We start from the raw sequence: 14,183 nt of genomic DNA, 5'->3' as shown, positions 1-14,183 counted from the left end.
CTGTGGTCCCAGCTCTCTTCAGGTCATTGACCAGGTCCTGCCGTGTAATTCTGGGCTGATCCCTCACCTTCCTCATGATCATTGATGCCCCACGAGGTGAGATCTTGCATGGAGCCCCAGACCGAGGGTGATTGACCGTCATCTTGAACTTCTTCCATTTTCTAATAATTGCGCCAACAGTTGTTGCCTTCTCACCAAGCTGCTTGCCTATTGTCCTGTAGCCCATCCCAGCCTTGTGCAGGTCTACAATTTTATCCCTGATGTCCTTACACAGCTCTCTGGTCTTGGCCATTGTGGAGAGGTTGGAGTCTGTTTGATTGAGTGTGTGGACAGGTGTCTTTTATACAGGTAACGAGTTCAAACAGGTGCAGTTAATACAGGTAATGAGTGGAAAACAGAAGGGCTTCTTAAAGAAAAACTAACAGGTCTGTGAGAGTCGGAATTCTTACTGGTTTTGTAGGTGATCAAATACTTATGTCATGCAATAAAATGCAAATTAATTACTTAAAAATCATACAGTGTGATCTTCTGGATTTCTGTTTTTGATTCCGTCTCTCACAGTTGAAGTGTACCTATGATAAAAATTACAGACCTCTACATGCTTTGTAAGTAGGAAAACCTGCAAAATCAGCAGTGTATCAAATACTTGTTCTCCCCACTGTATATGCTGGAGTGCCTTGGTTGCATGTGAATTGTAGTTAGTCTTATTAGCTTTTTCCCACACGTCCAAAATTGCATTCATGTCTGTCCCAATAACCAGATGGAATTCAGTTAATTCTAACAGACCGCATATACCATTTTCTTTCCATTATGGATACATTTAAGGAAAGTGATTCTACCTTCTTGGTCTTCGCCTTTACCCAAGATGGTAATTTTTAGTTTCTTATGTACCATTATGATTACACCTTTAGTTTTGTTTGGGGCTGATGAAAAAGCAGCCAGTTTGTACAATTGGTTCTCTGTTCTATGTGAGTCCTTTTGGAACTTTGTTACTAGGATATCAAGACAGCTGGAACGTTTAATAGGACAGTTTAGGCCTTCCAGATTCCAAGAGAGAAGAGCTAGTGTTGCCATTGTTTTAAAAATAAAATATTATTAATGATGTAATTGTTATCTTTAGTGTTAATAAGCCCATGAATGTGAAACAAAAAGCAGGACTCACAGGGAAACCCACCCATTGGTCGTTCCCCACCCAGAACCCCCCCCCCCCCGTGAAGTTAGGGTTAGGTTTATAGATTTTATGACTTTGTGGCTGTACCAGCTAGTGACCACTGCAGAGCTTCCTCCAGAACAAGATTCATGACGAAAAATGCCAACTTGCTAATAATTACCAACTTCTTGTAGCAGGCATTATAGAAAATTAACATAGGTCTCATAAACAATCTTTCAAGCACAATCCCATGTGCTAGTGAGTATCCAGCTAATCTATTTGCTTGCTAACAAGGTAGAAAAGTGCAGTCGCAAAAACCATCAAGCGCTATGATGAAACTGGCTCTCATGAGGACCACACAGGAATGGAAGACCCAGAGTTATCTCTGCTGCAGAGGATAAATACATTAGAGTTACCACTAAAAAAAATACATTAGAGTTACCACACAAAAAAATGTATGCACGCACGACTGTAAGTCGCTTTGGATAAAAGCGTCTGCTAAATGGCATATTATTATTATTATTATTATTATTACCAGCCTCAGAAATTGCAGCCCAAATAAATGCTTCACAGAGTTTAAGTCACAGACACATCTCAACTGTTCAGAGTGGACTGTGTGAATCAGGCCTTCATGGTCGAACTGCTGCAAAGAAACCACTACTAAAGGATACCAATAATAAGAAGAGACCTGCTTGGGCCAAGAAACACGAGCAATGGACATTAGACCGGTGGAAATTTGTCCTTTGGTCTGGAGTCCAAATTGGAGATTTTTGGTTCCAACCGCCGTGTCTTTGTGAGACGCGGTGTGGGTGAACGGATGATCTCCGCATGTGTAGTTCCCACCGTAAAGCATGGAGGAGGAGGTGTTATGATGTGGGGGTGCTTTGCTTGTGACAATGTCTGTGATTTATTTAGAATTCAAGGCACACTTAACCAGCATGGCATTCTGCAGCTATACGCCATCCCATCTGGTTTGCGCTTAGTGGGACTATCATTTGTTTTTCAACAGGACAATGACCCAACACACCTCCAGGCTTTGTAAGGGCTAATTTACCAAGAAAGAGAGTGATGGAGAGCTGCATCAGATGATCTGACCTCCACAATTGAGATGGTTTGGGATGAGTTGGAGGGCAGAGTGAAGGAAAAGCAGCCAACAAGTGCTCAGCATATGTGGGAACTCCTTCAAGACTGTTGGAAAAGCATTCTAGGTGAAGCTGGTTGAGAGAATGCCAAGAGTGTGCAAAGCTGTCATTATGACAAAGGGTGGCTATTTGAAGAATCTCAAATATATTTTTGATATGTTTAACACTTTGTTGATTACTACATGATTCCATATGTGTTATTTCATAGTTTTGATGTCTTCACTATTATTCTACAATGTAGAAAATAGTCAAAATAAAGAAAAACCCTTGAATGAGTAGGTGTGTCCAAACTTTTAACTGGTACTGTACATTTTAATTAATTAGATGTATCGCTCAACCCTAGGTCAGAGCCCCCGATTTATCTGCGAGGCAAACAATTTGCTGTTTGACTTCAAAACGGTGGATTCATACAATCATACACCGAGAACCGAGAGGACCCGTGCGGTGTGCAATGTTTGTCAGCGTCATGGGACCCAGCTTCTCCTCCCCAAACAGTTCATAGAAAAGATTGCTCATGAAGGAAGTTGGGTTGTCCGCTTCCACACCAGTTTCAAGTTCTGTGACCCGCACATCAAATTTACGGGAATGATTTTTGAGTTATTCTGTTGTCTTTTTTTAGGAGATTGGTTTCCCCTTCTAGCTTAGTTTGCACTGTTTCCAGGTTATGGAGTCGCCCCTCTGTCACATTGGCCGCTGTCTCCAAACGTTCCACTTTAGTTGAGTAGGTATCCACTTTAGAAGTGAGCAGTGCAATAGATTAATGTATTGGTTTTAATTGCAAGTCGAGCGCAGAGGTTACTTCCTCACAATCAATCTCTCGGATAGTAGTGGCCAACTCTTTTTGTTGTCGGGTGTTGAAAGCCGCCATGTTCCCACAGGTGAATTGTGAACGGACAGAATATGCCAGCTGCTGGAGAGAAATAAACCTGCTATTGTTCCTTGTAATACAGTGAACGTCCCACACCTTAATGTGATGTTACTGTATGTGTTGACAATTCTTTGAAAATAAGTCAGTTAATTCATAGTTATTTTTGCAAAAGAAAACCACGAGAACGCCAAGCGTTTCAATGCCACCGGAACCGTAACTCTGACATGTTACTGATGTTAAAACAATCCCCTTTTTCTATCTCTCACTCGCTCTCTCGCTCATTCTCTCTCTCTCGCTCATTCTCTCTCTCTCTCTCTCTCTCTCTCTCTCTCTCTCTCTCTCTCTCTCTCTCTCTCTCTCTCTGTCTCTCTCTCTCTCTCTGTCTCTCTCTCTCTCTCTCTCTCTCTCTCTCTCTCTCTCTCTCTCTCTCTCTCTCTCTCTTTCTTTCTCTCTCTCTCTCTCTCTCTCTCTGTCTAGGCAGGGGAGTCTGTCCTCAGTGCTCTGGCAGGCTGTACGATTCTGAGGGAGCTGTCTAAGCTGGAGAGTGAGACGGCGGCCAAGCTCTCTATGAAGGAGCTAGCACAGAAGTTTGAGAACTTGGCCCATGGTGGGTTAGCCTTATTCTGGCTTTTTGTTTGTGCTGTGAGGGTGTCAATTTTAGTTGGTTCCAAATGTTTTGCTAGTCTGATTCTTAATGTGTTGGGCTGCTCCCTGACATTCTGATTCCCCAATTAAAGCCTAGACAGTCAATGTATCCAAGTAATGCCTTGGGGCATTTATCTGTTTTGCATACAAGTGAACAGCTTGTATTTTGTGAGTGAAGCAATACCCCATAATGCCTAGTAGCGGGTCCGGATCAGAATGCAAGGGACCACCTGTTCGAAAAGTCTGCTGGAGGGCATCCCAGTCTGGGACCATTTGCAATATTTTCAGACTCAAGGCCTGTAGGATGAGGATGGAAGCAAACCAATTTGCACCCCTTATTCCTAATGTGAAAACCTGTGACCCGTTTCCTCTCTCTAGACGTGTTCAGTGAGTGTGGAGTGTTAACCCTTTAATCGTCTCTCTAGATGTGTTCAGTGAGTGCTACCAGAGCAGTGAGAGTCGCTCTTTCACCCTCCTTATAAGGCAGTCTCCGGTGTGGGGCGATGCTACCTGTCTGGAGATGGCCACCGCAGCCGATGCCCGCCTTTTCTTCAGTCACGATGGCTTGCAGGTCTGTATTAAACCAAGGGATCAGGGGTCAGAGGTCAAGGTGTGTGTGTGTGCGTGCGTACGTGTGTGAATCTCTGTGTGAATCTGTGTGTACGTGTGATCTGTATGTTCACATTCATCTTTATAAAACTAACCAGAATTCCAAAGTGTGTGTGTTAGAACATGGAGGGTGGTTAATTGAAGTTTCTCAGGACTAACTCTGCTTCTACCTCTTCCTCTGGCAGTCTCTGCTGTCTCAGATCTGGTGGGGAGACATGGAGAGGAGCACGGAGGTCTGGAAACTGATCCTCACCTTCTTCTTACCCCCCCTCATCTACACCAACCTCATCAGCTTCAGGTTAGTGGCTACCTGTCTGTCTGAGAATTTCCAAACCATTAAGCATAATAAGCATTAAGATACAGAGAAGATTGGCTACCCACTTGGAACAAATACTACAGTTTACTATAGAATACTACAGTACTTACAATAGAATGCTATAGTAAAATTTAGTATACTGTAGAATACTATACTAACAGAGGATGTGAGCGGAGTTGAGCGGTCGCAAATCCCGCTCAATCGCTCAACGTCCACATTCACCCGCTTCGCAAAAAACCCCTCACAGGAAAAAATAACTGCCACTCCAAATTCACTCCATTCATTTTAGTTTAAAAACATAATTTAACTAACCCCATCTACTGTACTTTTGTGACTATGTACCATTTGGTTTTGAAGTCGCTCTCAACCAAGGGCGTAGGAGCCAGGGTACAGGGGGGACATGTCCCCCCTAATTAGGGCTGGGCGATATGGCCAAAATATCACATAACGGTATTATTCAAACATTTTCATGCTTTGCCTATTCCTTTTTGATTTAGAAGATACTGTTGCACAAACAACATGCTGATTTTAGGCCTACACCTTCACTGGTATCAGGCTGTATAGCTAGTTACGTTTGCTTGGAATCAGTACATTTATTAGCTAGCTAGCCATTAGATAAATAAATGTGCCCTCCCGCAACACAGTGGTCCGAGTGGTCTGAGGCAGGTGTTAGATTAGATTAGGAGCTTTTCAAGTGCAACGTTAATAACGATGGTTTTGGGAAACAGTTTGGAGATTTAATGATGCTCCTACAAAGGTTATAACGATGAACTTAGCCTTAAGATGCTTTTGGTGCGGCCTACAATAACCATTGGCGCCTATCATTGTAGGAAAAAAAGCCAAAATTAAATGAAAATTCATTTTGTAGTAATTGTTAATTTTGTGGTTTTTAACACTTTAAACCCTTTATTTTATTATAATGTACATATATTTAATGATTACTGAAGGGAAACAGTTCATTTCCAAGTTTTTTAAAACATTTTAGTTAGCATGCCCAATGCAATGTGAATACGCAAGCTCAAACTTCCCCTTGTTGCAGCTGACTCGGGCAACTCAAATCAAGTTTGTCACGTTTCATAAAGAACAGCTGTAGACTGACAGTGAAATGCTTCCCTATGGGCCTTTCCCAACAATGCAGGGAGAAAAAAATGACATTGGAGAAAAATTCAAAAATAATATTATTATTATTATTTTAACACTAGGAATAAATATAAAAATAATAACACAAGGAATAAATACCCAATGAGTAACAATAACTTGGCTACATACACAGGGTACCAGTACCAAGCTGTTGTGCAAGGGTATGAGCTGATTGAGGTAGATATCAAGATAACATGCTACAGATCAATGAAATCAGGCTGGTTTAGAACAAAATAATTAGCAAGCTAGCTATCTAGTAATGCAGCACTATAAAGCTGTCATTTACAATCAATGATGTAGTTATGAACACAAGTGGTCCGATTTGCTGCTAACATTTTGTCCATTCATATAATGAGGTTCACACTTCTATTGCCAATGTAATTTGCTTGCCTTGATCTTTGGTTATTTGCTGTCCAAAATAACATGAAAAGTGATAAAAAAATATGTAAAAGCATTGGGTAGGTGTAGATGAAATGTCTACCAATACAGTTACACCAATCCACTGCTTTTAAATCTTTGAGGGGGTGTGAACGAGTGCAGAGGCGAGAAGGGTTGAGGGATTTGTAGCCCTGTGTAGCTCAGTTGGTAGACCATGGCGTTTGCAACGCCAGGGTTGTGGGTTTGATTCCCACGGGGAGCCAGTATGAAAAAAGTATGAAATTGTATGCACTCACTAACTGTAAGTCGCTCTGGATAAGAGCATCTGCTAAATGACTAAAATGTAAATGTCTAAAAATGGGATTGGGCTCCTGTCATCCTATAGTAGCCTAGCGCACCCAGTTACCTCTTTCTTAGTCATCAATCATCGTTGAAGCTGATAGAGGACTATCAGAATAAAAGCTTGTTGTTTCATTTAGCTAATTCGTTGTTATTACTATGAGCAAAGTTGCCAGTACAGTATTTAATTTGCATATACCCTGCCTATTCCCTTCCCCCGTATCCCAATGTGTGCCACCCATAAGTGAGAAACCTACATGCCAAGTATAGACCATATTGTGTTCCCTACAGGTTATAGAAAAGAGCAGAAGCTCTGAACTATCTGTTCAGACCACAGTCCTATTTAGAGGTTTTGGAAAATGTGCTCTTTTAGTATTTTGTCCAGTAGGTTTCCTCAAGGAGAAAGCCCCCACTTCAATGTGAAAGATAATGAAACAAAAACACTATAGTAAATGCTACAGTTAATTGGAAGAGGAAATGTAAACCCTAACATAGTCTATTAGCTAGAAAGGTATCTTGGCAGCGTATAGAATATTTAGCTGAAAATGTTCTGCAAATCAACAAAATTCATTAAGGTGAGAGAAAATGTTGCACTTTTGAAACAAATGTCCTGCAATTCTACACATGGAGCTAATGCAGTATTCCTCTGCTCAAACATTATAGCAAAGTCAATGGGTATGTGTCCTGAATGCCCGGTTTTGGGAATTTTCTGTTCTCCCTGACTGTCTAGCTTTAATTTGATTGTTAAGTATACAGTATAGTTCAATAGACACAAACTGTTTTTCCATCCCGTAAATTACCACTTAGACAGCCTGCCTAAGAATTTTCTATACAGAAAAAACCCTGTAATTAGTTGCAATGACAGTAATTTCCTCCATTTAAAAAAATATATTTGTCTACTTCCCCAGAGTCGGTTGAACAGGACCAGCTAGCATGCTAACTGTTCCTGTAGACTTCCAGTCACACACTAGTTAGCATTGGCTCATGAAACTACGTCTAACTTGGAAGATGACAGTCCATTTTTTATCCACGATGGTATTCTGTTATAGCTAGTGATATTCATAAAAAAAATTTTCTTCACATAAACCCCCCCCCCCCCAAAAAATAAACATGTCCAAATGTGCATATTTTTTTTGGGTGGACCCCTGCAGTATCTCCACTGACCCCAGTTTGAAAACTCCTGCAGTATACAGTCCGCAAGGACAATAACTATAGTAATACTAAAGTATTTACACTATAGTAAACTATATATTTTTTTTATGTGGTTGGTGGTGAAGGGAAAAAAGTTTCCAATATGTGGCAAATGTCCAATATGTGAAGCATTCCTTATTGTCCTCATAAGGTGTGAATAACAGAAATTAGGCTGGTGGTGAAGGAAAGTTTCCTCTGCGCAATGTTTGTCAGTTCTCTCTCTCTCACTCTCTCTCTCTCTCTCTCTCTCTCTCACTCTCTCTCACTCTCTCACTCACTCTCTCTCTCTCTCTCTCTCTCTCTCTCTCACTCTCTCTCTCTCTCTCTCTCTCTCTCTCTCTCTCTCTCTCAGGGAACCTGAGGAAGAGGGGAAGACTGAACAGGTGTCTCATGGTGAAGACACAGACAGTCTGGACGGAGGAGATGCCACCATGTTCTCCCTCACCGACATCATGTAAATGCACACGCTCACGTAAGCACGCACACACACACACACGCACACACAAATAATTATTATAATTATTGTCCTCTCAGGGATGAGGATGCTGAGGAATATGCTGCTATAAGGGTCAATCTGAAAGGTGCCCCCTCCTCCAATCCTGAGAGGCCCTTCGTACTGCTGCGCTGGAGGGAGTTCTGGTTCGCGCCTGTCACCGCATTCCTAGGCAACGTGCTGATGTACTTCCTGTTCCTCTGCCTATTTGCTTACGTCCTATTGTTAGACTTCAAGCCCCCGCCCCCTCATGGCCCATCCACCTTAGAGTTTATTCTCTACTTCTGGGTCTTCACCCTGGTCTGTGAGGAGTTTCGACAGGTAGAACGCATTGCATGCAAACACACACATACACACAATATTTACAGGCAAAAACATATACAGTCAGCTCTAAAATTATTGGTACCATTGATAAAGATGAGCAAAATAAATAATGCAAATACCAAACTCTAAACCTAAAATTAGATAAAGGGAACCTGAGTTTACAAATAACAACAAAATGGATGCTTATTTTATTTATTTAATTAACAAAGTTATGCAACACCCAATTCCCCTACGTGAAAAAGTAATTGCCCCCTTACTCTCAATAACTGGTTGTGCCTTCCTGTGGTTGTTGATCATCGCTGTAGAGAATTTTTGGCCCACTGTTGCATGTAGAATTGCTTTAACTCAGCGACATTTGTGGGTTTTCAAGCATGAACTGCTCGTTTCAAGTCCTGCCACAACATCTCAGTTGGGATTAGATCTGAACTTTGACTACGCCATTCCAAAACTTCAAATGTGTTGCTTTTTAACCATTTTCATGTAGACTTGATTGTGTGTTTTGGGTCTTGCTGCATGACCCAGCTGCGCTTCAGCTCACAGACGGATGGCCTGACATTCTCCTGTAGAATTCTCTGATACAGAGTAGAATTCATGGTTCCTTCTATTAAGGCAAGTCGTCCAGGTCCTGAGCAGCAAAGCATCCCCAAACCATCACACTACCACCACCATGCTTGACCATTGGTATGAGGTTCTTACTGTGGAATGCAGTGTTTTGTTTTCACCAGACATAATGGGACCCATCTCGTCCAAAAAGTTGATTCAAGTTTGCTAAAAAGTTTGCCATCTGGAAGCACCTGGATGATCATCAAGACTCTTGGAAGAATGTTCTATGGACAGATGATTCAAAAGTATAACGTTTTGGACGACAATGATCCAAAACACACAATCAAGTCTACATGAAAATGGCTAAAAAGCAACAAATTTGAAGTTTTGGAATGGCCAGACCTAATCCCAATTGTGGCAGGACTTGAAAAGAGCAGTTCATGCTTGAAAACCCACAAATGTTGCTGTTGAAGAAGTTCTGCATGGAAGAGTGGGCCAAAATTCCCCCAGAGCGATGTGAGAGATCGATCAACAACTACATGAAGTGTTTGGTTGGAGTCATTGCAGCTAAATGTGGCACAACCAGTTATCGAGTGTAAGGGGGCAATTACTTTTTCAACACAGGGGCATTGGTTGTTGCGTAACTTTGTTGATGAAATAAATTAAATTAAGTATGTAATTGTGTTATTTGTTCACTCAGGTTCCCTTTATCTAATATTAGGTTTTGGTTGAAGAATGTTCAGCATCAAAAATATGCAAAAGTAGAGAATTAGAAAGGGGGCAAATACTTTTTCACAGCACTGTGTATTTTTTGGTCATCTTTATCAAGGCTGCCATTAATTTTGGAGGTGACTATAGATACATATTAATGACAATTTTTTCTTTCTCTCTCTCTCTCTCTCTCTCTGTCCTTCTCTCTCACTCACTATCTATCAGACGTTCTTCAGGGGCAGCACTACTTTATATCAGAGGATGAAGCTCTACATCCAGGACATGTGGAATAAGTGTGACATCACGGCCATCTCACTCTTTGCACTGGGCATGTGCTGCAGGTGTGTGTATTTATATGTACAGTTGAAGTCGGAAGTTTACATACACTTAGGTTGGAGTCATTAAAACCCGTTTTTCAACCACTCCACAAATGTATTGTTAACAAACTATAGTTTTGGCAAGTCGGTTAGGACATCTACTTTGTGCATGACACAAGTTATTTTTCCAACAATTGTTTACAAATGTATTTCAAGGCCTACCTTCAAACTCAGTGACTCTTTGCTTGACATCATGGGAAAATCAAATGAAATTAGCCAATTGTAGACCTCCACAAGTCTGGTTCATCCTTGGGAGCAATTTCCAAACGCCTGAAGGTACCACGTTCATCTGTACAAACAATAGTACGCAAGTATAAACATCATGGGACCACGCAGCCGTCATACCACTCAGGAAGGAGATGCGTTCTGTCTCCTAGAGATGAACGTACTTTGGTGCGAAAAGTGCAAATCAATCCCAGAACAACAGCAAAGGACCTTGTGAAGATGCTGGAGGAAACAGGTACGAAAGTATCTATATCCACAGTAAAACGAGTCCTATATCGACATAACCTGAAAGGGGACAAAGATTGTACTTTTTGGAGAAATGTCCTCTGGTCTGATGAAACAAAAATAGAACTGTTTGGCCATAATGACCATCGTTATGTTTGGAGGAAAAAGGGGGTTGCTTGCAAGCCGAAGAACACCATCCCAATCTTGAAGCACGGGGGTGACAGCATCATGCTGTGGAGGTGCTTTGTTGCAGGAGGGACTGGTGCACTTCACAAAACAGATGGCATCATGAGGAAGGAAAATGATGTGGATATATTGAAGCAACATCTCAAGACATCAGTCAGGAAGTTAAAGCTTGGTCGCAAATGGGTCTTCCAATTGGACAATGACCCCAAGCATACTTCCAAAGTTGTGGCAAAATGGCTTAAGGACAACAAAGTCAAGGTATTGGAGTGGCCATCACAAAGCCCTGACCTCAATCCAATAGAAAATTTGTGGGCAGAACTGAAAAAGCGTGTGCGAGCAAGGAGGCCTACAAACCTGACTCAGTTCATAAGGAATGGGCCAAAATTCACCCAACTTATTGTGGGAAGCTTGTGGAAGGCTACCCAAAACGTTTGACCCAAGTTAAACAATTTAAAGGCAATGCTACCAAATACTAATTGAGTGTATGTAAACTTCTGACCCACTGGGAATGTGATGAAAGAAATAAAAGCTGAAATTAATAATTCTCTCTACTATTATTCTGACATTTCACATTCTTAAAATAAAGTGGTGATCCTAACTGACCTAAAACAGGGAATTTTTACTAGGATTAAATGTCAGGAATTGTGAAAAACTTAGTTTAAATGTATTTGGCTAAGGTGTATGTAAACTTCTGACTTCAACTGTATGTGTTTATATGTGTCTGTGTGTCGATGTAAACACAGCTTTTTGATTCGTTGTTGTCAATCACTTTGGCACATTTTCCAGATGTAATTGGTATATTTTTAAAACTCTGGTAAGTACAAAACTCTAAACTGATGACACTTGTAAGTGTTCCTGTCTTATGTTCAGAACCTTTGATTGTGAATTCATTGGGGTTTCACACATCTTTCACGCCTGAGTCATTCATGCAAAATCAACGTTTTTTGTGAAATACCATGGAAACATTTTGTTTAGTCACCAGTATATCAGGTAATGATAGGCTCACCATTTAGTCAAATGTAACTACCATTTAATCCAATAGCAAAAAATACAAGATAAACATTTCAAACTGTTATTTTTGAAGTACTGAAAAGAAAAAATAATACATGGTAAATATAATTTTCCATACAGTATATGACTATAACTTGACATTGCACTGTTTTTTTTACAATCATTTGTATCCAATGGCAGGTTTTGAGCATGTTGAGAAATATGTCAGTCTTTTACAGTTTCATTATTCTTATACAGTACATAGGTAGGACAAATCATCAGAGATAGGGGTATTGTAACGCAGTTGGCTACTGTAAAAACATAGCACAGTGTTGTATGCAATTTCTGCCACATGAAACATTGTACAAGATCACCTTTTCTCTGTGACCTGTCAACTGATACAGTATCGCCTGTCTCTCTGCTTGAAATTCAGATAATGAGTGGAATATATTGTTATATACAACCCAGGTATTTCAGCAGTGTATTCTAGACTACACTATAATTCCAAATAGTAGCACATATAGTGACTCTTTCCACTTAATCCTATTGAAAAACACTGGATGATGGAGAATGATTATGTAGTATTTACAGCCACATCCATATATGATTTGGTTTTACCTTCCAACTTAAAGGGTAGGTAGCATATGTAACATATGGATTTGCATTAGTATAAGCATCAAAAGTCCCAATGTGAAGTTACACCTCGCTTTTCTATTTTTCAAGGTATTACATAAAACCGATCAGAGTGCCGAAGTCAATACCGGAAAATGTTTTTGTGGGGTGTGACGTTATATGAAGGTCCCGGCAAGCCATGCTATTCCCAATAATGTAAATTCCAACAGAAATAATTTCAAATGTATAACTTCAAATTAAACAATTGTTTGCACTCACTGGTTTCAATGACATTTTCAGTCAACTTACAAGCAAATAATTTATGAATTTATTGTTACAAATCAGCTTGCAAGGTTGCTAGCCAACTATTCTGCTAATGTTAGCCCTACTAGCCAGCTAACGTTAGCCCTACTAGCCTGCTAACGTTAGCCCTACTGACCTGCTAACGTTAGCCCTACTGACCTGCTAACGTTAGCCCTACTGACCTGTTAACGTTAGCCCTACTGACCTGCTAACGTTAGCCCTACTGACCTGCTAACGTTAGCCCTACTAGCCTGCTAACGTTAGCCCTACTAGCCTGCTAACGTTAGCCCTACTAGCCTGCTAACGTTAGCCCTACTGACCTACTAACGTTACGTTTTGATATGTACTGTGTTCAAAAGTTATCAAGCTGTATACGTTAACTAAGCACTACATCATTTTGGTTCAGTGGTTATCAGTTTTGAGCAGTTTGATTAAGTCATAGTTCATTTTATTGTTAACAAATGACAAGAAAATGTAAAAAGTAAAGTGAATATTGCATTTTGTAAAGCAGATACTTAGATTGAATATGTATCCAAATCCTGATAAAGTTGGGTAGCTGATATTCAGAGCTTAAATAGCCAAATTGATTAGTGTAGCGTCCCTGGGTGGGCACCCTCGTCGCCATTAATGTAGTGTCGAGAACTATGCTGAGATGCTGTGAGAACAAGGAATCCGTTGACACTGTACTTTGATCATAAAGGTTTATTATATCAAAGGATTTCAGCGTCAATTTACAGATATCTGCAGATATCTGGAGAATAACCTGACCCAATCTCTAATATGTTATTCTGCCCTCCTTTGTCCCAAACCATAGTATATATATCCTATGTAACCTGATATGGGTGTTTTCCCCTACAGACCAATCCCAGGACTCCACCTAGAAGACTTCCTCTGTTTTAGGGTGCCCCTATAGAACTACTCTCCAGATGCTCCCTTAAGCTGAGTCAACATCCTCTAAGACCATTTGCAACCGTCAGCAAAGTCATAAATTGTTCAGATACTACATATTTCCCCCCTTCGAGACTAACTAAGTCTCGAAAACAAAAAGAATAGGATTATGACAAATAACAATTTTTCTCTTATTGAGTAACTTTTAGCAATAAACCAAATTTTATGGAGAGTAAACACATTTTTCTATGGAGTGTAAATACATTTCTATGAAATATGAACAAATCTTTATGGAGTGTAAATACATTTCTATGAAATATGAACAAATCTTTATGGAGTGTAAGAGCGAAAAACCTGTCTGGCAGCTTTTTTCCAAAAATCCATCAATCAATCAAGACAGTAAAATTCTCTCACGGCCCCTCTGCCCCAGGCAACCACTTAAGTACTCCAAATCAATTCATAAATCTTTATCAATGCATTTTAAACTATGATGCAATTAAATACACATGAAAGCCTCAGCAAACAAAA

General features: G+C 40.4%; 1 protein-coding gene across 1 annotated transcript in view; it reads left to right on the top strand.

Moving 5' to 3' along the window:
- The window catches only part of LOC311104239 (transient receptor potential cation channel subfamily M member 4-like), a gene marked incomplete at its 5' end in the record, with an annotated part of 80,979 nt that overhangs the window by 46,748 nt on the left and 20,048 nt on the right, over window positions 1-14,183 (top strand). The window contains 6 exons of the mRNA XM_084145994.1: window positions 3,638-3,767; window positions 4,231-4,376; window positions 4,600-4,712; window positions 8,131-8,232; window positions 8,313-8,592; window positions 10,075-10,190. Of these exons, the coding sequence (XP_084002120.1) occupies window positions 3,638-3,767; window positions 4,231-4,376; window positions 4,600-4,712; window positions 8,131-8,232; window positions 8,313-8,592; window positions 10,075-10,190 (887 nt within the window). The remainder of the gene's footprint in view (window positions 1-3,637; window positions 3,768-4,230; window positions 4,377-4,599; window positions 4,713-8,130; window positions 8,233-8,312; window positions 8,593-10,074; window positions 10,191-14,183) is intronic.

This window comes from Coregonus lavaretus (assembly GCF_964263955.1).
Source record: "Coregonus lavaretus genome assembly, chromosome: 28".
Taxonomy (NCBI): Eukaryota; Metazoa; Chordata; class Actinopteri; order Salmoniformes; family Salmonidae; genus Coregonus; species Coregonus lavaretus.
This window is presented reverse-complemented; position numbering and strand designations above follow the sequence as displayed.